This window comes from Knufia obscura, assembly GCF_036327395.1.
Source record: "Knufia obscura strain CCFEE 5817 isolate CBS 148926 chromosome Unknown scaffold_5, whole genome shotgun sequence".
NCBI classification, from domain to species: Eukaryota; Fungi; Ascomycota; class Eurotiomycetes; order Chaetothyriales; family Trichomeriaceae; genus Knufia; species Knufia obscura.
The window spans coordinates 334,559-358,820 of NW_027042691.1; the positions used below are offsets into that span (position 1 = coordinate 334,559).

Sequence of the window (24,262 nt, forward strand, 5' to 3'; positions counted from 1 at the left end):
GCTAGTGGTCCCTACCTTGTTCTCAAGTCGACACTCTTGTTAAGGCTTGGATGAGCTCGTTGATCCGCTGAGCTCTGCCACCACATGAGTGAGGCGTGCGAGTTTCGTTTAGCCACTGTGCTCAATTACTGACCTGCACCCCAAAGACCCCCTCACAGCTGGCTTTCGCGTTTGACATCCGAGATCTCCGCAATGACGATACCCCGATGGCACGACCGCAACGTATCTTTGACGGAGTAAGATAACAATAGATATAGGACGTGCACGAGTCTTCCAAGAAGGAAGGATAAGCCAATACAACATCGAGCACATTTGATCATTAAGATAACGAGCTAATCGAACAGGAAGCATGTCCTCGTTCACCTCTAGTGTGCCTCCGGGTAAACCGACCTCCGTCCGGATCATAGATTCAACATCCATGATCAAGAAGTTGCCTGTGAAAGCCCTCATGAAACCTCCGATACCTGGCTTCGACCTAATGCCAGAAATCGGAACTTGGTCCTTCCTGATAGAACACGAGTCAGGCCGAAAGCTGCTGTTCGACCTTGGTGTCCCGACTGACTGGCAGGACGCCGCACCAACAGTCTCAAACCGGCTGAAGTCAAATGGCTGGGAGATCTCGGTCGAGAAGCCCACAGTACAAATACTGAAGGAGCAGAACATAGACGCAGAAAGCATCGAAGCCATAGTCTGGAGTCACTGGCACTGGGATCACATCGGCAACCCGAGCACCTTCCCAGCCTCCACAAGACTCATCGTCGGCCCCGGCTTCAAAGACGAGAAGCTACCGGCTTACCCTACGAACCCGAAAGCAGATGTCCGAGAAATCGACTTCGAAGGACGCGAACTCCACGAGATCACATTCACCGAAGGCAACGCATTGCAGATCGAACCATTCCGAGCCTACGACTACTTCAACGACGGCTCGTTCTACCTCCTCGACACACCCGGCCACGCAGTCGGCCACCTAGCAGGTCTAGCCCGCACAACCACGAATCCCGACACATTCATCTTCATGGGTGGCGACCTAACGCATCACGGAGGCGAACTTCGTCCGTCACCACTGATGCCTCTGCCCAGCTCGATACCGTCTCAGTATATCCCAGCCCTGTGTCAGCATCTCAGCATGACTACCGCCTGTCCTGGCTCAATCTTTGAGAACATCAATTCAAGTCGCGACAGAACACCAGCAAGCACAACACCTTTCTTCGAACCGGCAATGGGCAAGGATATTCCGCTCGCGATTGAGACGATCAAAAAGACACAACAGGCAGACGCAGATGAGAACGTTTGGTATATCTTTGCGCATGACGCGCAGCTGCGCGGTGTGGCAGAGTTCTTTCCGAAGTCCGCGAACGAGTGGAAGCAAAAGGGCTGGCGGGAGAAGCTTTTGTGGAGGTTCTTGGAGGACTTCGAGATTGCGGCGAGGCAGATGAAGGAGAAGGCGGGAGCTGATGGAAACAAGCTGTGATTTGGAGTTGGTGTGATTGATAGGATGCGACATTTTTGACGCGTCCCGCCTTGCCACGCACTGCTCTTCTATCATGTATATTGCATTCCTCCGCAAGATGTTATCATAAACGCCAGAACACGCTACGCTGAAACCATACTTTGTTGAGTGAGAGCCACAATTTTCAAGCTCAGCCGCAGCACACGCTCGGTTCCTCAACCTGATGATCAATGTTCTTCCCACTGGTGTCATGGTTCTGTGCGAACATCGGTATCTTGACGATCATCCAATCGCAGAGGAATTTGCCAATACCAGCACCGATCACGATCGAGATAAGGACGAAACCGTTATAGTACATTGCGAGCAACATGACTAGGTACGCTAGTCCAAAGACCACAGCATGTATGGCCGACCGAACGAGTTGCTGAAGAGGACTGGCTCGGAAGGTGGCAAATGGTGGTTCAGATCCTTCACACGCGTCGACGGACGGAATCTGGACCATAGCTGCGCGAGCGTTGAGATTGCGCTTGAATTGGCGGACGATGAGTGCGTCGTACTCCTTGCCCAGCCGACGGCAGAACTCCAGGGCGACGACAAGGAGTGCAATGCCTATGCAACTGGCGGCGAACATGCCGTTACTTCTGATGGGCCATGACGACGAGAGAAAGCATGCGTCGATTGTGTACCAGTTCCACAGCATCTGTCACAGGTCAGCTGGCATCCCCATTCATCTTGCGTCAAGACTCACATTGATCTTGCAGGCGTTGTCGCCCATATCCATACCACCCATGTCGTGGCTTGAGGCCGCAGAAGATGTTGCTGATGCTGCGGCCGATGTGGCTGTGACAATCATGCTCGCCATGCTTGACATGGACATGGACATTGAGCTTGACATTGTGGGGACTACAATGGGGCAATAGTAGTATATCGATGGCGCGGAGAGAGATTTGGCAACCACAAGGCAAAGGAAGTGGACGTTTGGCTGTGAGGTTTCAGGTAAGAGTAGTGTGGCAGAGAGAACCACGAAGGTTTATGATCCGGCTACGTGGAAGCTGATGAGTTGGTTTGCGTCGGTTTGTACCAAGGTGAGCACGATTGAACACTCCGATATGCTTCCGTCTAGAACTTCGGAGCAGCCACTTTTCCTTCACTTCTTCGCCTACTTTTCATTTCGACGAATCATTTCGCATGCAGCTACACAAGAACAGGAAAATGCACGCTCATCATTCAACGCGGATACATCGAGTGCATAAAGAAAATGCTTGAAAATGTGCTCAGTATCCACACCAAGAACGTGCTCATCGGCTTGGCATCACAAGCGTCGGCTTCAGCACCGTCATCACGCTCATTCGTCGACACTACGAGTACCCGACGATTAGCAGTTTCATCTACATGAAAAGCGGGCTCGGAGTATTCCACCTTGTCAGCACCACAGAGCAGCTCAACATGGTCCATAGAGTCTCAGACCACGGCTCCATGCAGCGGGACGTCTTGGCCCAACCAGCTAAGTACATTTCCAGTCATCTATATGTTATCGGGTCGTGCTGTTTGGTCGTCGATCTTACCAGGCATTCTCTCACCCTCAGTCATCTCAACAATCGAGGTATCAACCACACTCCGGCATCATGGCGTCCGCAATGATGCATCTCACGCCTCGACATATTCAAAACATGAGCGAAGCCACCGCCGTAACGCATCATTGGGGTTACGGTGATCGAATGGTACCGTGCACGAACGATGCAGGCTCGTGCGAGTATCTCGACGTCGTCTACCGCGCTCATGACCTGGGAATGCTTTACTGTGGCATAATATGGGCTACATTTGTCGGCATACTCTTCATTTGGTCGATATACAACTGGTCATCCGCCAAGCCCACCGAGACTCTCGACTCCCTCTTCGATGCAGAGAAATCTGCCATGACAGTGAGCACCATCGGCAGATGGCAGAGGTCGATAGCATCATATCGACGACAGTACCTCCTGCCGGAGTTCGCGAGGCCAATCTTCGGACGCACCACTCGACTGCAGGTACTTGTCTTGGCCGTTCTAACTGGATACCTTGCTGTCTTCTCCTTCGTCGGCATTGTCTACAACACCTGGGTCACGCCGGTCAAGAACATGCCAGGAGTCCACAACACCAGAGTCAGCCTTGGTCCTTGGGCAGACCGAGTCGGCGTAATAGCATACGCATTGACCCCCTTATCTGTATTACTCTCTTCACGGGAATCTATCCTCTCCTTGATCACCGGCCTCCCATATCAGAGCTTCAACTTCCTCCATAGATGGCTCGGCTACATCATTGTCGTTCAATCCATCCTCCACACCATCGGTTGGTCTGTTGTCGAACTGAGACTGTACCAACCACAACCAAAGGTTTCGATCGAGTGGATCAAGCAACTCTACATGATCTGGGGCGTCATCGCAATGTTCTTCCTGCTCGTGCTCTTCATCCTCAGCACACCATGGGCCATCCGACGAACAGGCTACGAATTCTTCCGAAAGTCGCACTACATTCTCGCCATGGTATACATCGGCGCATGCTGGGGCCACTGGGCCAAACTCTCATGCTTCCTCATTCCCGGTCTAATCGTCTGGTTCATCGACCGAGGCGTTCGTCTCGTCAGAACAGGACTCCTCCACTACAACTACATCGGCGGTAGCTCAACCATGGGATTCCAAAGCACAGACGCAAACATCACGACCTTCCCCGACGCAGTAAACGGCGGCATTGTCCGTCTAGACTTCACCCAACAACAAGAACCATGGAACATAGGCCAACACTTCTACCTCTGCTTCCCCAAGTCCAGCATCTGGCAATCCCACCCCTTCACACCCCTCAACGTGCCCACACCAAAAGCAGGCGCCATACACCACTCCTACATCTTCCGAGCCAAGAGCGGCGAAACCAAGAAGATCAATCAAATCGCCGCTAAGACCCCGAGCACACCGGTCATCCTAAATGGCCCCTACGGCGTCTCTGAGGTCGACTGTCTGACACCAACAACCAACATCCTCTGCATCGCAGGCGGCACAGGCATAACCTACGTCCTCCCTGTGCTCCTCAGCCAGATCACGAACTGCGGCTGCTCGTCCACGCGCAGGATGCAGCTCGTTTGGGCGATCCGTCGAAAAGCAGATATGGCGTGGGTGCAAGCTGAACTTGGCAGGTTGTATGAGGCCGCGAAGAGCATCGACCTCAAGATCAGTATCTATGTTACACGGGAGGACCCGTCGGCAACGAGTAGCGCGAGCAGCGTGTCAGAGGAGAAAGCCGGCAACGTGACCATCGACGTGACTGAGAGACCTGGCTCGTCATCTTCATCCTCCGCGACGACCGACGACGAACCAGAAATCACGGGCGCTGGCGGCTGCTGCGCCTTCAAGAACAAGAACAAGGACATCGAGGTGTGCTCACCGGCCATCCCACGCAAACAGAGCATTACGATTGAGAGGAGGGGGAGCGTCGGTGCTGTGCCGGCCGAGATGAGACATCCTGATCTGGCTGCTATTGTGCGGGAGTTCGTGGATGAGACGGTGCAGGGCTCGACGAGTGTTTATGCTAGTGGGCCGGGTGGAATGATTAGTGATTTGAGGGGTGTTGTGGCGGGTTGCAATGATGGTGGGAGGGTGTGGAGGGGGGATTTGAGGGGCTGTGTTGAATTGAGGTGTGATGATCGGTTGGAGTGGTAGGGTGGTTGGGGTGGAGTTTGGTTGTGATTTAAGATATGATACCCTGGTAGAGCATGATAGAATGAGTGGACTACGAATTTATGAATATTTGTTTTCTTATTGACGGAGCCCGCTTTCTTGGTTTGAGTTTTATGCTTTTCGGAAAAGGCCTGGGTGACGGCGATTATTTGTGCGGTATCGATGCTCTGTGTTCCTGGAAAATGCTATGCCGATCGCCATGAGTAATCAATGCCAGACCATCATAGATGGTCTCGATCTGATCAAGTTTGAAAGATAGATCTTATTCAACGGGCTTGCATTTCCTATCTACAGCGTGGTAATGCACCTGATAGTAGAAATAGCTCACTTCTACAGCAGAAGCAGACCAGCAGGCAGAACAGCCAATAGCCCTCCAGCCACTTGTCGAACAGCACCAGCAGCAGAAGATGAGGCGGCAGCGCCGGAGCTCGTTGCAGATGCTGAGCCAGATGCCGAAGCAGATGCAGACGTGCTACTGTCACCGTCCAACGATGACTGTGTAGTCAGTGTAGCCGTGATACCAGTTGCGTTGGTGCACTGGCTCGGCACGGCGGACTCGCTTCCCTCGACGAAGTTGACGGCGGCACACTGTCCCGCGTTAGCAAGAAGTCTCGGTCAGTTGGCGTGCCAAAGTAAATTTACCTGGTACAGATTTCCGTCAACGGCACCCTGAGTGATCTGCATGATACCTTGCTGGCCGACGAACGAAGCAGGTACACTCAAGGCCGGCAGGCAGAAATCGCCCAGTCCGCTCTGGCTGACGACTGGCAGGATATTCGTCCAGTTGTATGGTTCCTCTGTGCTTGTGGTCACTCGGAAGAGCCAGTTGGCTTGAGGATGTGTTGAGCGTGATGCAACGCTGAAGCTGCCGACTGTGATGTCTGTGGTGTTGTCGAAGCTGATTTCGGCGCCGCCACAGGGTGCTGTTCCCTCGTCATCTTCGTTGAAGCCGAGGGACGGTGGGTAGTTGAGTACGAAGTGTGCGAAGGCGCTGGGAAGGAGAGCCAGGAGAGTGAGAGATTTGTACATTTTGGATGGTGGTGGACGAGAATTTGGACAACTTTAAGATGGCAGGGTCGAGGTGACGGTACTGCACAAGTCGGACTGTGCTGCTTATACTATTGCTTTGGAGAGGTGTATCGCTGCTGGGATTACTGTTGGCTTGGCTTGATGATTTGAAGGTACTCGGAGCGTGACAGGGCGTCTTTGCTGTTTTGTTTGAGCTCGATCATCTTTTGACTTCGAGCTTACCATACACATCGAGCCATTGCGTAAAGTACCAGTACGCGAGCACATTTTATCTGATGTGAGCTTCGGCAAGGGCCAATCATGACCCTTTTCAACTTTAGTCAGGCACAAGCGTGCCTTCGCGTCCAATAAAGATGGGTTGAAACTTGCTCAGCGGATCTCACCGGAGTTAGCTCGAAGATCCAGGCACAAAGCTAAGCCCTTATGGGAAAACTTGCTCAACCATGGATTCGGCACGCCTGGAATCTGGTTCTCCGATCTCACACTTCGCACAAAGCTCTGCAAAGCCGTCACCATGATCTTCGCCAAGCTCCTGCCATGGAGTCTGTTTCGTCGTCTTACGGCTGATGAGGCTCTCTACGGAATTTGTCATTATTGAGCACATTGTTGCGCTTACCTTGGAAAGAGGTCATGATGGCTAAAGTTCATACAGTCACGCAGGACTTCTCGAGATGATACAACAACTTCAACCTGGGGAATAGTAACATTCCCACGAAAGAGTATACCGAATTGCCCGCCGTCAAGATGTCGCATTCGCATGGCGGCATGGATATGGGCGACATGAGTGGCATGGGTGGGATGGACATGACCAGCACTGGGCTGTTTCTTACCGACAACAAGAAAATCGCCCATGCCTTATGGTATATTGTTGCCGCTGCCGCCATCGTCCGAGGCTTGCGTGTTCTCATCGACTATGCTCGCACCTCCATAGCAAAGCGGAAGCATTCTTCACGATCGTCTGTCCCCTCACGGCCTAGCAATGTCTTTACGCAGGCTTATGACACGGCCCTTGCCACAGTTCGCGAATCGACCTACCCAGCGATGCAACCACTGAATGGTCGGATACTGAGATACTTCACGCCTCCGCCGCTCGGCCAATCTCTTCTGATCTTGACGTACTGGACCATCATCCTCATCATGCTCTGGACAAATGTCCTCCTTGGTCCATCTTCTTCACTGTACGGATATCGTTGGGAGAAGCCTGCCTTTCGCGCAGGTTGGGTCTCAATCACCCAGGTCCCGCTTTTGTACGCTCTGAGCTGCAAATTCAACGTCATCTCCATGGTCACCGGCATCTCCTACGAACGACTGAATTGGATGCACCGATGGGTCAGCAGGACGCTATTCTTGACCGTGATTGTGCACTGGGCATACTTCTTCCACGAATGGACTTTGGCGGATTTTGTCAAATACCAGCTTGAGCTGATGCCGATGGTGAAGTACGGGTTTGGTGCTTGGGCTGTGCTCGGCTGGACGGTCCTGACTGGGTTTGGTCTATTTAGAGATTTGTGTTATGAGCTTTGGGTCTTGCAACATCTTGCAGGCGCCGGGGTGTTGCTGTGGTTGCTGTATGTGCATGTGCCAAGCTATGCTAGGTACAATATCTGGATGGCTGTTGCGTTTGTGGCATTCGATCGTGGCGCGAGGGCCATTTGGTCGATCGTGAATAACCTGCATCTGAGGGCGTTTGGGAAAGGTGGTATTGGGTTCAGAGGGGACCTCACTGCCTATCCGTCCGGTTACATGAGATTGACGGTAAAGGATGTCGATTTCAACTGGAGAGCTGGACAGCATGTGTTCCTATCGATTCCAGGCCGAGGCATTGTCGAATCACATCCATTCACCATTGCGAATACCCGTCTCGGCCCAAACTCTGGCGGGGTCACAGAGGAAGAGACTGGCTCTCGCGATCTTGAGATCTTCTTCAAGTGCCACAATGGCTTCACTAGGCAACTCCAGCGCAAAGCGGAACGCAAACAAGCCAAGGGAACGAGCTTAGCAGTTAATCGAATCTTCCTCAGCGGGCCATGGGGCACACCGCCTCTAGCAGCGATCGAACGAAGCAACTCCCTGATCTTTATCGCATCCTCGACGGGCGCGTCTTACACCATGCCCCTCCTCGAGCACGCAATCAAGCAAGCACCATTCGTCCAAAGAATATGCTTCTACTGGGTCGTCCGTCATTCAACACAGATCTCCTGGTTCGATGTCCGCCTACGAGCCGCAGTACGCCAACTAGCCTCGCTGGGTCTCGAGCACATCGAATTCAAGATCCTCGTCACCGGGCCCAACCCAGCCGAGGATTTGAAGAAACTCAACATTCCGGCGGATATCATGTCCGAGACACAAATCCGCCCTCCCTCCGGAGAGCTCACCTGCCACACCGACGAAAAGCAACCTTCCGAAAAAGCATTGATTACCACAACCTCTATTCCCTCCTCATCTTCATCTTCATCCTCATCCTCATCATCGACCTCCACATACACATACACCCTCGGCCGTCCCCCCTCCTTCGACCCCCTTATCCGCCCCACCATCGAAGCCGCACACGGCGAAACAGTCATCATCGCCTGTGGAGGGAAGGCAATGATGGCGAGCATCAGGACGTACGTTGCCAATCTATCTGATGAAAGAGCTGTGCATAAGGGGACGGGGGCGCAGGGGATTTATCTTTGGACTGAGACGTATGGGTGGTGAGGAGATGATATAAGAAAAGAAAAGATGAGAAGACGGGTCTGATTAGATGGGAAGATAACCTCGATGAATTCATGCAGAGCATGGACCGAGGGTGGTGACATTGCTGAGGGAGGTAGGAGGTCCTTCGCCTCGTGAGCTCGGGACTGAGCTGAGCTGTGTCGATGTGTACTAGACCGTGTCTGGGGAATGGCACGGTGTGGTCTGTCTGGGCGGGCAGATAGCCTGCGACATAACAGTGAAGAGCCTGCACACACGTCATGTACGACGCCCCTCTCGTGCTGCCGATGATATATCGATGGCTTGAACGGGATACAACAGCCGAGTTGAAAATTTCTGGCAGGCGGTCCGGCCGGTCGGCGCGAGGTCACGTCGCCGTCACGGTGATGGAAGTGTGCACATCGGTCTACCTGAACGGCAAGATCAACATCAACGTAGACTTGGTCCCTGGTGCAGATATGGCTGTGGCAGTATAAATACAGCGCAAGACAAGGCCGAGACCAGGATTGAAAGGAATGAGTCCACTACTATACTGTAGGATGAAGGGTTCGTGAGGAATATAGAGATTCTAACATAGCGCATAGATATTTAGAATATAGAAGATATGTCATGTGTTATCTGATTTGCAGACTTGTCTGTTCATTGTTGCGTCCTACTTGCGCTCCGTCACCATAATCATGGGATCAAGCTTGTATACCTACACGTCTTTGCTCTCGTTAGTAACGTCCGCACGTTCACAGACGTTGGTATCGCGAGTCGCTCGCTCCTCGTACATGGTACTTACTGCCTGAACATCCAAGGTATGGGAAAGACGCCCAATATCCATTTCATTTCTGTACGTACCACTTCTTGAGAAGATTAGAGATACCACTGTTCGTCCGACCGGCATCGAGCTCTGTAATAACCAACAGCGAGATGTGCTAGGTGCTCGGCCGTCGCTCCACATAGTCCGCAACAATGAGTGGTGAGCGTGGCATCCATCAGTGCACGACGAGACGACTGCTCTCGTCCGATGCGGCGGGTGGCCGTACGGAGTACAGACCCTCTTCTTCACTAGCCTCATTGACCACCGAATGTAATTGTGTTCCGCAGCTCTTCCATTGGCGCTGTGCAGCTTGCACTAACCTCACAAATTTGATATATGTCTTGCAGTGCGGTCTGTCTCCACTCCAAGTCTTGCTCCTGATTCTATGCCATAGTGAAGGGGTCAAAGTATGTGCCGAAAGGTGCTTGGGCGGCTATCATCGCACTGGACAATGGTTTGGTCGGACGATACGCCGGTGGTTTTCCACGGCCAGCTATTGTTGCACCGGGAAGTGTCCAGATGACCTCTGAAGGGTTCCAGGTCCTTCATCGTACGCGTGGGTTGCGACCTGGTTCTTGGAGCCGGTTTATATGGTCTGTCATATCAACAGTGTACTAGGCTGTTGCCACGTAGAGCTGGGGGCGAGTGGTCTTTGCTTTGCTGCTTGCTCGCTAATCTGTCCAGTGTCTGTGCGTGTTGGTATCCCTAGCTCGTCTGACGTCTCACAGATATGAGCATCGATTGTGTTGAATGTTGTACTTGACTCATCCTTAGATGATGAGTCGCTGCATGTTGTGCTTTCCAGAGTTGGCTATCCAGTCAAGGCCGTATGTATGCCCTTTGCCGGTTCCTCTCCCTCCATACTCATTGCCTGGACTCAATGATACGGCGCTCTCGAGCTCCAACCCACAGGCAGGAACGATTCATGTAAGACCGTTCTAGCATGCACCTTCTAGTAACCAAGACAGCTAAGCTGGAAAACTCATACTATGCACTATGACGCAGTAATCGCGCAAGTTCACGGCGAGGCGCAAACGGTGACAACCCTCGCCGACTCCATTACGCCCCTGAAGCACGATCATGAGACCATTCAGTAGCAAATTCAATGGTCATTCCTTCACAACTTCGCTTTGTCCTCCAGCTTCGCAACCTCGACTAACAGTTTCCCCGTGTTAGCACCCTGATACAGACCAACCAGCGCCTTCTCCGCCTCCTTCAAACCACCCTCAACAACAGTCTCGCCCCTCTTCAACTTTCCCTCCTTCACCCACCCTGCCAGTTCCTCCCTCGCAGCCGCATACTCCTTCTCGAAATCGAATACTATAAAACCTTGCATCTTAATCCTCATACTCACAACCATCAAGTAGTTCCTCGGCCCCTTCTGCACCGCCTCATTATACTGACTAATCCCACCACACATCACAAACCTCGCATGCGGCGCCGCCCGACTCAACGCAAGATCCAATATCTCCCCACCCACATTATCAAAATACACATCAATCAGCTTCGGCTTCGTGACCTCTCTGAACTTCTTCGCAAAGTCCTGATCTTTATAGTTGAGCGCCTTATCAAATCCAAGTGTCTCCGTAAGCCACCTGCATTTCTCATCTGTCCCCGCAATCCCAACCACCGTCGCGCCCTTGATCTTCGCGATCTGACCGACTACACTCCCCGTTGCACCAGCGGCACCACTGACAACGACAAAGTCGCCTTTCTTGACTTCGCCGATGCGCAGGATGCCGAAGTAGGCTGTTAGGCCTGTCAGGCCTAGTACACTGAGACTGTCGATTGCGCTGCGCCGTTTGCCTTCGCCTGTGTCGGCGACGCGTTCGCAGTGTTTGTCGTCGAGGACGGCGTATTCGGTCCAGCCGGCGGAGTTAGTGAGCACCAACTCGCCCTTAGCGAACTTGTTGGATTTGGAGGCTAGTACGAGGCCCACGGATGAGCCGCGCATTACTTCGCCGATCTGGACGGGTTTGATGTAGCTGCGGGTGTCGTTTAGCCAGCCGCGCATTGCGGGGTCGAGACTGAGGAAGAGGGTTTGAAAGAGGATTTGGCCATCGCGGAGAGAGGTTGGTGAGGGTGTTGGGTTGGTTGTGTTGGTGGCGAAGGTTTCGCCTGGGATTATGGAGGCTTTTGGGCGGGAGGAGAGGGTTAGTGAAGTGTAGGTGGAGGGCAGGGAGGGAGACATGGGGATGGGTGAGCTCTTGGTGATACGATTAGTTGTTGTGAAGACGATATGTATTTATACTAGCTTGGAGCTTATGTGCTGAGTTTGAGGCAATTGGTAGTAAGCTGCGAGGTGTGTCTGGTTGTTGGCGATGTTCCTGGTTCGGAAGCGCTTGTATTTGCTGTTCGTTGTTGTGTCGGGCTAGCACGATGGCTATTTGGATTTTTGAAATTTCTGAATCCAGAGACGATGTTTTCTCTTATGGCGTTGAGGTGCTCAATACTGTAAGTGGTACGGTGTCGTGTGGCAGCCTGGCAGTTGTGAATGATTGAGCTTCGCTACAGTATAATAAATTCAGGTCAAACAACCTCGGCATTTTCCTGGTCTGGCAGGAACCCCGTTTTGACATAGTAGACGGCAAGCGATGTCCTCTGGTAAGCATGAAAGAGGCCACACGGTATTGGAGACGCCGAAAGAGTGTTCAGTATACAGCACCTGTATAAAGCATACGAGTTATGAATTATTGAGGAGGGTGGCCAGTGAACAGAAGGTCCTAAGTCAAATCCGAAGGGTCATAGGATCATTGTACCAAGACCTTTCAACGGCACCGGGCTCGGAGCCTTCTGCTATACCGTGTATGAAGAACAAAATGCTTGGAAAGCACGGCCACGCCACACGTTGCACGCGTTTTCCCATGATCGATGGCGTGCTGGAAGGTCGCAATCGCGGGCGGCAAGAAGAATGAAGGTCAATCGTTCTTCCTTCTTGCTTAGCTGCGCGACTCTTGGTGCTTACATTTTCGCGAATGTGCCTTGAGTACTACGTAGACGCATGGAGAAGTTCCAGCTTGCAGCAACAAAAGCAACTTGTTTGTAGTGAAGACCCTCAGTCGTGCTTGCCCACCAGGATCTCAGGCTGTTCACAACGTCGCTTTGGGAGTCAGGGTCGTGATTGGTGGAGCATTAAGCTTTTGAGATCTGGAAGGCGCCGCACGGGAGATTGCATGCTGACTGGACATTCTCCGCGTCGTCAGCGCCGAGGAAAAGCGCAACCCCATAATCCAAGTCGCAGTCACGACCGCTATCTTGTTCCATCTCGATAGCTGTACGTTTTATGTGGGAGATGACAGTGGTTGCGAGTAATCGTGGGTTGCGTTGCTACAGTAGCGGCGGGAGAAGGGTTGAAATGATGTCAACGGCTGCATGGCGCCAACGGGTAGTCGGACTATTTTGGGCGATCTTTGCGGTCAAGATTGCAATTCCTTCAGAAAGCTGGGGAAGGACAAACACACGGCATGGCGGCTCGTGCAGCTGTTCAGCAGTCCGCAGTACTTTGGAGATAAAATTGCAGCTCTTGGTGTCGACAAAACCAATGGACGATGACACGATTAATGCAAAGTAGTCCACATGTAGCACGGGAACTGTTTCGACGATGACGAGGAGTTTCAGGCAAAAAATCATCGAGCATGAGGCTGGAGAAGCCCCTCGTTCAAGTTGGCTTGCGAGGCAAGGACCTCTGCTGCAACTTGAAGTGAGTGCTCACAAATTTTTAGGCGTGACGCGTACAGTGAGATAGAAGTGATGAGCTCATTGTTTGCGACGATCTGTTCTGCTTGGCTTTGCTTTGCTTCTTTGTCTGAGCTCTGCTGCGCATTCCTGGAGGAGTTCGATCAGCGAAGCAAATAATATCTTCATGAGACGACTTCTTGCGTTCACCAACTGTTAGAGGAATCGTAATCTCCCTCGCTCCCGAATCGCAGTGAAGAGAGTTATGCGAGAGCGGTATCGAAGCAGTGCACAGCCTCCATTTGACGGAGCAGTCCCCTGAGACTTGGTTGGGGTTAGGTGACGAGCTAAGCCTAAAGTTGGCTTAGAAGGCTTCCGGTGACGGACAAAACTCTTTGCGACAGCCGCGACGAACGAATCAATCGAGCTTGGCAGCTGGGCGATTGGCTCCTTCCTAGGGCCAACCTCTTTCGGGACTCGGTCGCCCCTGCCAAACTGGATTCAGATTCTCGCAGCTGCAACCTGCAACCTGCAACCTGCTCCCTGACGCTGGCACTTTGAACTTGTATCCAGCCCTTCGATCCTTCACCACCTCACTTATCTCCACAACAACCACCTGCATTTCCTACGTATACACGCTCGCTAGCACCACCAACAAAGAACGATCGCAGTCACAGTCTCCCTCCCACCACCTCACTGCCACGGGACTTGCGGCATCGACGACGGCCGCCTCTCGTTGATCCGATCGTTGCGACTGTTTCCGTTTGGCCACTCGCTCCAGATCTGTTTCACCTCTGCCGACTTGTCACGACAAATGACACGACTACTCACCTGAGTCTTCCGATCAATAGAAGATACGGACCATTGAAATCAGAATCATAAAAAAGAATAGAAGGATAATCATAATATTCGATCATCTCAGCGAAGCAGTAGAATCTGCTTCTGCCCCCATCCGCCACGATGCGATTCTCGAAACAGACCCTCCTCTCCTCCCTCGCTCTCTTGGCCTCCTCACAACATGCGGCAGCTGAGAATATAATCGAGTCGAACTCTCTTAATACTTGCATGGACAACTCGCTGTTCACTGCCGATCTCTTCGACTTCAGCTTAACTCCCGGCAACAAGTCCGCGAGCGTGGAGATTAATGGTTTCTCCTCTGTCACTGGAAACGTGGTTGCCGTTGTCCAGGTCGTGGCCTATGGCTTCTCCGTGGTTAACCAAACTGTCGACCCGTGCTCTTTGGACCTCCCGGGCTTCTGCCCTATGACTAAAGGACCTTTATCTCTGCCACCCTCAACTATCACCCTGGGCGACGATGTTCTTGCCCAAATACCAAGCATCGCCTACAGTGTGCCCGACATCGATGGCGTAGTCCGTCTCAAAGTTTATTCCGTGAGCGAATCTGGTGGCTTTGGTGACCAAGTCATCTGCTTGGAAGCCGATCTTTCCAACACCAAAAGTGTCTATCAAAAGGCAGTCGGATGGGTCACGGCAATCATCGCAGGTGCAGGTCTGATCGCGGCTGGTATTACCTCCGGTCTCGGAAACACGAATACTGCCGCCCATGTTGCTGCAAACGCCATCTCTCTATTTGGTGTCTTCCAAGCCCAGGCTATCATTGGTTTAACTTCTGTGACCATGCCACCTATCGTACAGGCCTGGACCCAAAACTTCCAATGGAGTATGGGCATCATCCGTGTTGGTTTTCTACAAAACCTAGCCACCTGGTATCAAAGAGCTACCGGAGGTACTCCAACAACCTACCTCTCTACCCTGAGCACTGTTTCTGTCCAAGTCGAGAAGAAGAAACGCGCCATAAAACGTGGCCTAGACACACTTGCGTCAGCTATCGAGTGGGGTGGGCTACGGACTCTCTCTAAGCGACAAACAACCTCAACCACCGCCACCAGCTCTACCGAGTTAAAGAATGTTATTGTCCGTGGTATTGAGCGTGTCGGCTTCCGTGCACACATTGAACAAACAAATATCTTCATGACCGGTTTGATCTTCTTCATCGGCATCTTGATCATTGCCTCCATTTGCGTTGCATTGGCAAAAGCAGCAATCGAGGGCGCTGCCAAGGCAGGCTGGATGAAATCAGACAAATTCCGAGATTTCAGAAACGGCTGGCGCATTGTCATCAAGGGCATCCTCTTTCGACTGGTGCTACTTGGTTTTGTCCAGATGTCTATTTTATGCCTGTGGCAGATCGTTGAGCGCGATTCTGCTGCAGAGGTTATCCTTGCCCTGATCGTCTTCCTCTCCATGGCTGGATGTTTGGCTTGGGCCTCCTACAAAGTCATGACTCTCGCGAAGCGATCCGTGCAAATGCACAAGAACCCCGCTTACATTCTCTACTCCGACCCGACCTGCCTCAACAAGTGGGGCTTCCTCTACGTCTCTTACAAGGCTACTTCCTACTACTTCGTCATCGTCCTTCTGGGGTACATCCTCGCCAAAGCCATCTTCATTGCCTTTGCACAATCATCACCAATCGCTCAAGCAGTCGGTCTCATCATCGTCGAGGCTGCATTCTTGATTGCAGTCAGCGTCCTGCGGCCATGGATGGACAAGAAAACCAATGTTTTCAACATCTCGATCGCTGTCATCAACTTCCTGAACGCAATCTTCTTGCTCATTTTCTCCAACGCCTTCGGTCAGCCAGCGATGGTTTCTGGTATCATGGGTGTCATCTTTGCTGTCTACAACATCATATTCATCTTTGTTCTGCTGATCATGGTCCTGGTCTCCTCGATCTACGCCATTGCCTCAAAGAACCCCGAAACAAGGTACCAGCCTATGCGTGATGACCGAGGCAGCTTCATTAAGTCACAATCAGCACTCACCACGGAGCTTGATGCGCTCGGTGCAACTGCTCGGGGGGATGACAAGTCTTCATATCCTCAGCAGGCGAAAGAGATCGACGATGAGACATCATCCAGCGACTCTCTGAGCAGACCAGCTACTCAGCCGAACAGGTTTTCCAACCAGAATCTACAGCCTACCAACACATACACGCCTTCTCAGGCACCAGCTTCGCCAGGACATCCTCCTCAGATGCAACAGGCAGCACCAATGGGAGCTGGTTATGGTCAACACAGACCGAACACGGCTCCAGGCCAGCAAGGACCACTGCAATCATTTTCTCGACCTGGACAAGGTCCTTATGGTCCTCCAAGATCTGCGCATAGCAATTATCCACCGCAGAATTTCAACAGCAGACCTCAAGACAGGACTGCTAGTCCATGGCAAAGAGGAGCAGGCTACGACTGACAACAATCGGGCCCCCATGATGTAAATAGTGAAATGAGGCAAAAGCAAGGAAACTCGGGCTATTGGGACCGTGAATGGTGGCAACAACAGTATGGTCACAATGCTGCCGCAACTCCACCTTATCCAAACCAACGTCCTTAGGCGTCGTTCGCGTTTGTGGTGAACAACAGCATGCAAGGCAGCTCCTACGAGACCAACGATATCGTCATTTTCATTCTGCATAGCAGGCTGTTATTGGATTAGGCATGCGAAGGCGTCCAACTGGTTGAATTATCCATAATTCTTTGGAAGGTCAATCTGATCATATTGTATTAGATAAAGCGTGACCCAAGAGGGTGCGCAAGTAGGTACTGGTCGGTTATATGCGGACGATGCAGGTAGTGCTCAATGTAAATACAATCCTGCTTCATAACCGATTTGATTGCGTTGGATTACCCCCACCTACCTCCTTGCTCTGGTGCTCGTACTGTGATCTTGTGAAAATGCACCGCCCGTAGTAGCCATGGATGGGTATCCAAGCCGTAATCACGCGACGAGGCTGAAACATTCCTGTAGCAACGCGGCCATCAAGGGGCCAAGATCGACATCCTTCCACCTGATCAGATGATCTACTTGCCTACTTTAAGCCTACGCCTCCACCTTAGGTACTACATCTCGACGACCGTTATTATCAACCCTATCACTCTCCTCAGTATCACTCACGTTCAGAAAGGCGCTTGTCATCTCTGTAGCCTTAAGCCGCTTATCGACAGTATTAGGTCAACTCCCAGCCTTGTTGGGCCCCAGTCGAGTCGAATCGATACCCCCTTGGCCATTTACGAAAAGGATTGCCAATATCGCATCTGTCCCCGGGGCGGCCAAGACCACCCACCCAACAGCAACCAACCATGAACGGCTCTCCCGCCGTCTGCATACCCGCAATATCATGTTCCCTCCCCACACTCCCTGCCCTCGACAGCTGCTGCGTCAACACCCCCTCTGGCCACTTCCTCCAAACACAGTTCTGGGATACAAGTCCCCCACTAGGCGGGAATGAAACGTGGACGATCCACGGTCTATGGCCCGACCACTGCAAGGGCGGTTTTGATCAGTATTGCGATGAGGCGAGGAGGTACTCGCCTGAGAGGATTGCGGGGATCTTGTCGAATGCGAGTACGCCGGCTATTTCTGGTTCTGGAGTGCCTGGCGGCACGCATCCGGGGTTGATCGAGTTCATGGCGACGCACTGGATAAGTTTAGATGGGCGGAACGCGAATCTGTGGGCTCATGAGTGGAATAAACATGGGACTTGTATTTCTACGTTGGAGGCTGGGTGCTACGGCGGAGACGAAACTACTCATGAGGGTGAGAAGGGGGATAATGATGTACTCGATTACTTCATCCACGCAACCCTCCTATACACCACCCTCCCGACCTTTGATTTCTTCGCAAGACACGGAATCGTGCCGAGTTATGAGACGACGTACGAGCTTGAGCATCTGAGGCGGGCGATTAGCGACTCGGAGCATGGGAGGGATGTCACGATTCGGTGTCGGAATCATGATGAGTTGAGTGAGATTTGGTACTCGTTTAATGTTAGGGGGGATTTGAGGGGGGCGATGGATGACTGGTGGGGGAGGGATGGGGGGAGGGTGTGGGATCGTTGGGTGCCTGCTGATCCGCTTCATGGGCAGAGTTCGACTTGTCCGGCTACTGGTATTCGCTACCTACCGAAGGATGGACAGAAACCTGGACCGGTGCCGACGGTGACGAGCCACACTCATACTGCTACGGCGACGGCGACAGCTACGGAGACTGTGGGACCAACTGCTCGTCCATTTACCGGTAAAGGCCGGTTGATGGTCAAAGTCCTCAAGGACTCTGACTTAACAGACGCTCAGACCACTCAAGAGCAGCAACAAGACGTGTCTATCTCCGCACCCATACCCTCCGAGTACACAGGCTGTCTCATCCGGAACGGCAGGTGGTACGCCGCGAGATCCCCCAGCTCATGCGCAATCTTTACAGCTCACGATGATGCGAAGTCGGTACCTGTGTCAACGAGCGATGACGACGACAACGACTCAAACTACCACCTCTTCACACTCGCCTCCCGCCTCGCACCCTGCTCCTTCGTTCGATCGTGGGAGTCAGCGGGTAACAGCAATACAAATTCTCTCGCCGCGGTGCAACACACTCAAAATCCGAACCAAGCAGTCTTACACGGACAAGCAAAGATACACACCTCCCTCCCACGCCACACCTTCTTCTCCTGCGCCCCGAATCTCCCGTTCCAAAGTATACTGAGTAACAACGCAACGGTCGATAAGCAGCATCCTGATAATGAAGCTGCGAGACGGATGACACTTGGCGAGGAACATGTGAGTGTGTTTTGGGCGGAGGGGGTGCCGAGAAAGAATCAGCAGGTTGCGTTGTGGAGTGATGGGGATGAGACGAATGGGGAGGGAAGGGGTGGAAGACGGGTGAAGGTTGAGGTTTATTGGGATGGGGTGTAGATTGGGTTACTGAGGGGTTGAGTGTATCATTATTACCTAGTGCTACAGCTATAGCTGGATCGTCTCTTCGTTTGTGGCATAGATTCTAGATCGTGTTATTGCTGGGTAGACGACCAAACCTGCAAATTTGAACCACTGGCAAGCTTCTCGTACAAGATATACTGTATCACAGCGCTTCGTCATGCCCGGGATAAAACGTGTCTCCTTGCTTCCTCACCGAGTCCATGATCTCCATAACATGTATTGTCTCGGACCACGGCATAATCGAGCTCTCTTTTCTTCCCGCAAGGACATCCAGCGCTGTATTGTCCGCTTCGTAGATGAAGCCCCGACCTATCTGCGCGAAGTCGTACTTCTGACCTTCTTTCCGTTCTAGGCTGCCGGAGTTCGGATCGCCTTCGAGCTTGGGGTAGACTGTGAACGATAACGGCATCGAAGGTGTCGGTCCCTCGACTTCAATGAAGCCGTTCGTGCCGTAGATCGTGCAGAACGGGCGCGCATTATGATTCGATTGGGTCGTTGACGTTATGACTCCCTGGCGGCCGGTAGACGGATAATGCAGGAGGATGCTGGTGTTCACTTCTATTCCGTCTTGATGGCTTTGCACGCCTAGAGCGAGAGGTTTCTCGGAACTGGTTGGTGAGCCGGCGTCGAGGGTTAGGATTGCCCAGGTTAAGGAGTAGATTCCTGTGTCGAGGAGGGTGCCTGCTCCGAGGGAGAGATCTTTGTAGCGGGACGTTGGTGGGAGGGAGGATATGTCGACTTCTAGGGCGAAGTCGGCGAAGGTGCGGTAGATGGTGCCTATGACTTTGTCTTCGAAGAGGAGTTTGCGGAGTTTGTGAACGAGGGGGCGGTGGCGGAGCCTGGTTTGGTGGTTAATTGGGATGTAGGTTACCTTCTTGGGTTGACTTACCACATGGCTTCGTGTACGTAGACGTTCTTTGCTCTTGCTGCTTCGATGACCTCCTTTGCCTCTGCGGCGTTGATGGTGAAGGCCTTCTCGCACAAGACGTTCTTACCGGCAGAAATAGCGTCTAGCATGTTCTGTTTGTGGAAGGCATGTGGTGTGCCGATGTAGACGACATCAACATCAGTATCGTTGTAGACAGCCTCGTACGAATCGTAGAGCTTTGGGGAATGGCTTGGGCAGTACTTCTTTGCGAAGTCCTCACATCTGCCCATATCTCTGCCAGCGATACATTGGATGATGTGTTTCACAGGTGCATCGTCTCTTTCAACCACGAGGTCCTCGACGAACCATTGTGAGATCATGCCAGTGGCTGTTGCACGGCTTAGTCCCTCGTTGTGGCATGCTTACATGCGGTTACTCACCAACGATGCCCCAGCGTATGGACGGCTTTTCAGACATGACCATATCCTTTTGGTTTCTGATACTGGGAACCGAAACAAGGTCTCAAAGCTTTGCTGCAAGTGATTGTCGTTGTTAAAGCCCAATGCTTGTGAGCACTTCGAAAAGCATTAAAGGCGGCAGTTGCCCATCCTGGCTGATGCATGCCAAGAGCTTCAATCCTGCCCACCAGGTACTTGTAGCGTCAGAATTTAATGAGATGCTAGCACGATCCCAGAAGCGATACCGACTCACTATAGCCGATCAAGCACTTTCCTACTTGGTAGAGTAGTGGTGAAATGCGGCACGATAGCTCTGTTGGGCCTTAGCACATCATTGAACTGTGTCGCTGCCTCCCAGAGGTGTGCCGTGCTTCCTTCTCGGTTATGGTCGGCATAGAGCCGTCAAAATCTGCAGCGATCGTAGGGCTCCTTCCACACATTCTACAACCATCGGGCTTGTTCCTTCTTGATCTGTTCGCTGTATTCAGATATTGAACAAAACAACATTGGCATAGAAGGACCAGTTCTCACGCAGAGAAAAGACCCCAGACACCTTCAATCTCGATCCTGAAACACGGCTAAACTCAATCTGGCGCGTATCACGAACTGTCGCGTGCGAACACCAGCCTCCCTCCCCCTCCCCTCTGCAAGTGCGAAAGATCGTGAAATCAATCCCACGAAGGAACAGCAGAGAGCACGAAGTACTCGACAGAATCTGACGCAAAAGCAACCAACATGGCACGAATCGCTCAGTTCTTCTCATATCTGCACTCTATTATGCTGCAAGTCCCACAGCAGCAGTACCACAACATATCTCGACTTGTTCAGCCTCAAATTCGCAGTATTGCCGATACCTTCACAGTTACCTCTCCGAAGACCCGAAATGCCATCGAGGGCCAAGTGTCCAGAGCGAGTCGACGAGCCACGGAGGAACAGCATGGTGCCGTTAAGAGGAGGTAGACTGACTGGGGTAGTGGGCATTAGCTCACTTTTGTTGGCTACCATATCCCCACTGAAACCCTTCGGTGAATTTGCTGCTGGTGAATGTGTTGGATGAGCTCTCGGCGAAGGGTTTGAATGTACCAGACCGTCTCTGTGGCTCCGGTGCTGGACGCCATGTTCCTCCGGCTTGAGAGGAAGCGCCTGGCTGAGTCTGTCCCAGCTTCCAGAGGAGGTCCGCAGGCGCCGCCTCCGGTGCTACGCCGAAGTGGTTGCCAATCTGCAACTCATCGCCTGAGTTCAGAAACGCTCGAATATTCGTGATCGATAACATCGTCTGCAAGCTTAAGCGAGTCGACAACCTCGAGGCCTTGTCCATAGATGGAGCGGTCGCGATCTTCAGCATCCTCAGTGCCTTCAGAACATGGCCGATTTTCGAATACAACTCTGATTCGGAACCAGAAAGGCGTTTGTGGTAGAGAGAAATCATTTCCTTCAGCAACCTCTCGACTTCGCCTTCTTTGAGAAGCACCCAGAATGATGCAGCACGGGATCTGTCTCGTTTTTGTGTCGCGAGGTAGTCCTGCAGCAGCCAGTGCACCCTTGGAAACTCGCTACCTGTACACCATGCCGGTTTTCGGAATTGAGGCTGAGGCTTCTTCGACCCATGACTTGTGTCGTCGTCGGAGGGATGATCGGGCGGTTCATCTTTGCACTCTCTCTTTCTGTTGAGAAGAGCTCTGTATGCGGCGTCAAGTTCTTGGAATTTGGCTGTTGCTGCATGTCCGGCTTTGTCAGGATGGTACAGCAATGCGAGACGTCTATATGCTTGTTTTATGGTCTTTTCTGAGCTACCCCTGGGTATGCCGAGCAGGTCATATGCATTTGAAGCCGAGAAGTTTTTGAACGAATTCATGATGGTGATGAATGTTACTGGACTGGAGATATGACGGATCTGGACTGGAAGAGCAAATTCAAATGGCCATCCTCTGGCTTTTGAGATTGACGTTCATGTTTTCACTTCTAACGAACGCGGCACAGTGACATCAAGCACTTTCTTGACGACAGCAATTTCACTCATCTTCACTGTCACTATTCCTTCGAACTCTACTGCTATCGACATCTGCTGGTTCCACCACAGCCCGTGTCCAATGAATCTGCTCACAACAACAAAGTCGAGTGGGTTGTGATGGTCCAGAAGCCCAAGCTGTCGTACCGTGCTCCGCTTGCTCGTTCCGCATCATTGTAGCCTTCATAAGCAACATTCCTCTCAGTGGGGGAGGCGACCGAGATGACCCCCGTTGCACCCATCCGGAACTCAGCAGAGCACCTCTTCTTGCCTATTAGAAGTTGCTGGCCATAAGTGCCGTCCCTGAAGATTTCCATCAGCGTCAACAACCAGAGCAATCTCCCGATCATACGCCACAGCTTGGACATCCCACTGCCGTTACGCCAAGCTAAGAATATATCCCACTCCAGAAACTCAATGCGCAACTCTGTTCGCTTGGTCAACCCAAGTTTGACATCTTCACGGACCCAGGCAAATCCTCGACTGATATGACCTTCCAGTGTCCGCATAGTTCTTCGAAACCGTTCGTGGTCCTCTTCTGATGCTTCGGAGACGTCGACCGGGCTACTCCATGTCCACACTTGTCGATATCGATGGATACCATCTTCTCTGAAGTCTTGAAACAGCATCTGGCATTCTGGTGTGTTGTGAAGACGGGCGGCCTCGGCGGTCCCTGCCTCTGGCCAACGTACGCCTGTGTCCTCTTTCGTGGTGCACCTGGGCTGGTTTGACTGATTGTGCTGGGAAGCCGACGAAGATGAAGCTGGTGCTGGTGGCTGTCGAGCAGAAGGATCTGGTTCAGAGTGAGGAGAAGAACCCTCCTCAGTGCCACTCCGCCCATCGTCGGTGTTCTGCCTACCCATGTTTGCACCGTTAGAGGCACTTGTTGCAGAATAGGAGTATCTGCCGTTTGGGAAAGAATTACTGTGTTGCTGGTAATCAGGGGTGTGATCGAAGGGCCCCGACTCAAAGTCGAATCTACGTTGCGGACCGCCTCTTTTCTGCTGCTGACCCTTTTGATCGTTAGCACCGTCGAAGGATCGTCTGAATCCAGGAACAGTTTGATCTTTAGTAGTGCTGCGGGCACTTTGCTGCTGCCGGGTATTCCAACCACTGTTACTTGGACGTGTGTTACTATCACACAATCTACATCCAGGGTGACACTTCCCGGGGTGGAAGGTGTCATTGACTTTCGCACTGTAAGGCCTTGACTCTCTATCTCCATGGTATAACGGCGTACCTTGCGGTTGGGGTTGCGACTGCTGTGTACGCTCTGGCTTAGTCTTCGACTTGTGCTCGGGTTTTGGTGTCGGTTTCGGCTTGGGATCAGATTCAGGATACGACTGGCTGCGCTGTGGTTCAGGTCGTGGCTGCTGCGTGCTCTCTGGCTTGGGCTTTGGCTTTTGCTCAGGTTTTGGTGTCGGTCTCGGCCTTTGATCAGCATCTGGTTTCTGTGACTGCCTTGGCTCAGGCTGGGACTTGGGCTGGGTATTGGGGTCCGATTGGTGCTTTGGTCTTGGCTCTGTTGCTGCCTGTGCGTTTGCGTCTGAGCACAGCTTGCCTGCTTTGATCTTCTCATACGCCGCAAGGATGACTTTGAAGTTTTCCGTCCCAGATGGACCAGCCTTGTCTGGGTGGTGCTTCTTAGCGAGCGTACGGTATGCTTTCTTCACTTCCTCTTCCGTGCACGGTGGGCAAAGACCAAGTACGGCGAATGGATCAGCCATGGTCTTCGACTTTGGAAAAGGCACGGGGATGAGGGTCGTTAGAAGGAGA

General features: G+C 52.3%; 11 protein-coding genes across 11 annotated transcripts; 5 read left to right on the top strand and 6 right to left on the bottom strand.

Annotated features, from left to right (window-relative positions):
• Positions 1-349: 349 nt before the first annotated feature.
• Positions 350-1,471, top strand: PMZ80_004915 (uncharacterized protein; the record flags this gene model as incomplete). Its single annotated transcript, XM_064873338.1, has 1 exon — positions 350-1,471. One exon carries the CDS (start codon positions 350-352, stop codon positions 1,469-1,471), a length of 1,122 nt encoding a protein of 373 aa, XP_064730442.1.
• Positions 1,472-1,640: 169 nt separating this feature from the next.
• On the bottom strand, positions 1,641-2,345 carry PMZ80_004916 (uncharacterized protein; the record flags this gene model as incomplete). The annotated part of the gene is made up of 2 exons (XM_064873339.1): positions 1,641-2,150; positions 2,199-2,345. The coding sequence occupies 2 exons, from the start codon at positions 2,343-2,345 to the stop codon at positions 1,641-1,643; spliced, it is 657 nt and encodes a 218-aa protein (XP_064730443.1).
• A 730-nt stretch (positions 2,346-3,075) lies between these two features.
• On the top strand, positions 3,076-5,139 carry PMZ80_004917 (uncharacterized protein; the record flags this gene model as incomplete). Its single annotated transcript, XM_064873340.1, has 1 exon — positions 3,076-5,139. One exon carries the CDS (start codon positions 3,076-3,078, stop codon positions 5,137-5,139), a length of 2,064 nt encoding a protein of 687 aa, XP_064730444.1.
• Positions 5,140-5,487: 348 nt separating this feature from the next.
• Positions 5,488-6,186, bottom strand: PMZ80_004918 (uncharacterized protein; the record flags this gene model as incomplete). The annotated part of the gene is made up of 2 exons (XM_064873341.1): positions 5,488-5,745; positions 5,800-6,186. The coding sequence occupies 2 exons, from the start codon at positions 6,184-6,186 to the stop codon at positions 5,488-5,490; spliced, it is 645 nt and encodes a 214-aa protein (XP_064730445.1).
• Positions 6,187-6,930: 744 nt separating this feature from the next.
• FRP1 (ferric-chelate reductase Frp1) lies at positions 6,931-8,883 on the top strand (the record flags this gene model as incomplete). The annotated part of the gene is made up of 1 exon (XM_064873342.1): positions 6,931-8,883. The coding sequence occupies one exon, from the start codon at positions 6,931-6,933 to the stop codon at positions 8,881-8,883; it is 1,953 nt and encodes a 650-aa protein (XP_064730446.1).
• Positions 8,884-10,802: 1,919 nt separating this feature from the next.
• On the bottom strand, positions 10,803-11,876 carry PMZ80_004920 (uncharacterized protein; the record flags this gene model as incomplete). Its single annotated transcript, XM_064873343.1, has 1 exon — positions 10,803-11,876. The coding sequence occupies one exon, from the start codon at positions 11,874-11,876 to the stop codon at positions 10,803-10,805; it is 1,074 nt and encodes a 357-aa protein (XP_064730447.1).
• A 2,444-nt stretch (positions 11,877-14,320) lies between these two features.
• FLC3 (putative flavin carrier protein 3) lies at positions 14,321-16,633 on the top strand (the record flags this gene model as incomplete). The annotated part of the gene is made up of 1 exon (XM_064873344.1): positions 14,321-16,633. One exon carries the CDS (start codon positions 14,321-14,323, stop codon positions 16,631-16,633), a length of 2,313 nt encoding a protein of 770 aa, XP_064730448.1.
• Positions 16,634-17,520: 887 nt separating this feature from the next.
• Positions 17,521-19,128, top strand: RBT7 (Ribonuclease T2 precursor (RNase T2); the record flags this gene model as incomplete). The annotated part of the gene is made up of 1 exon (XM_064873345.1): positions 17,521-19,128. One exon carries the CDS (start codon positions 17,521-17,523, stop codon positions 19,126-19,128), a length of 1,608 nt encoding a protein of 535 aa, XP_064730449.1.
• A 166-nt stretch (positions 19,129-19,294) lies between these two features.
• Positions 19,295-20,497, bottom strand: PMZ80_004923 (uncharacterized protein; the record flags this gene model as incomplete). The annotated part of the gene is made up of 3 exons (XM_064873346.1): positions 19,295-19,991; positions 20,042-20,408; positions 20,461-20,497. The coding sequence occupies 3 exons, from the start codon at positions 20,495-20,497 to the stop codon at positions 19,295-19,297; spliced, it is 1,101 nt and encodes a 366-aa protein (XP_064730450.1).
• A 966-nt stretch (positions 20,498-21,463) lies between these two features.
• Positions 21,464-22,333, bottom strand: PMZ80_004924 (uncharacterized protein; the record flags this gene model as incomplete). Its single annotated transcript, XM_064873347.1, has 1 exon — positions 21,464-22,333. The coding sequence occupies one exon, from the start codon at positions 22,331-22,333 to the stop codon at positions 21,464-21,466; it is 870 nt and encodes a 289-aa protein (XP_064730451.1).
• A 245-nt stretch (positions 22,334-22,578) lies between these two features.
• Positions 22,579-24,213, bottom strand: PMZ80_004925 (uncharacterized protein; the record flags this gene model as incomplete). Its single annotated transcript, XM_064873348.1, has 1 exon — positions 22,579-24,213. One exon carries the CDS (start codon positions 24,211-24,213, stop codon positions 22,579-22,581), a length of 1,635 nt encoding a protein of 544 aa, XP_064730452.1.
• Between the last annotated feature and the right edge of the window lie 49 nt (positions 24,214-24,262).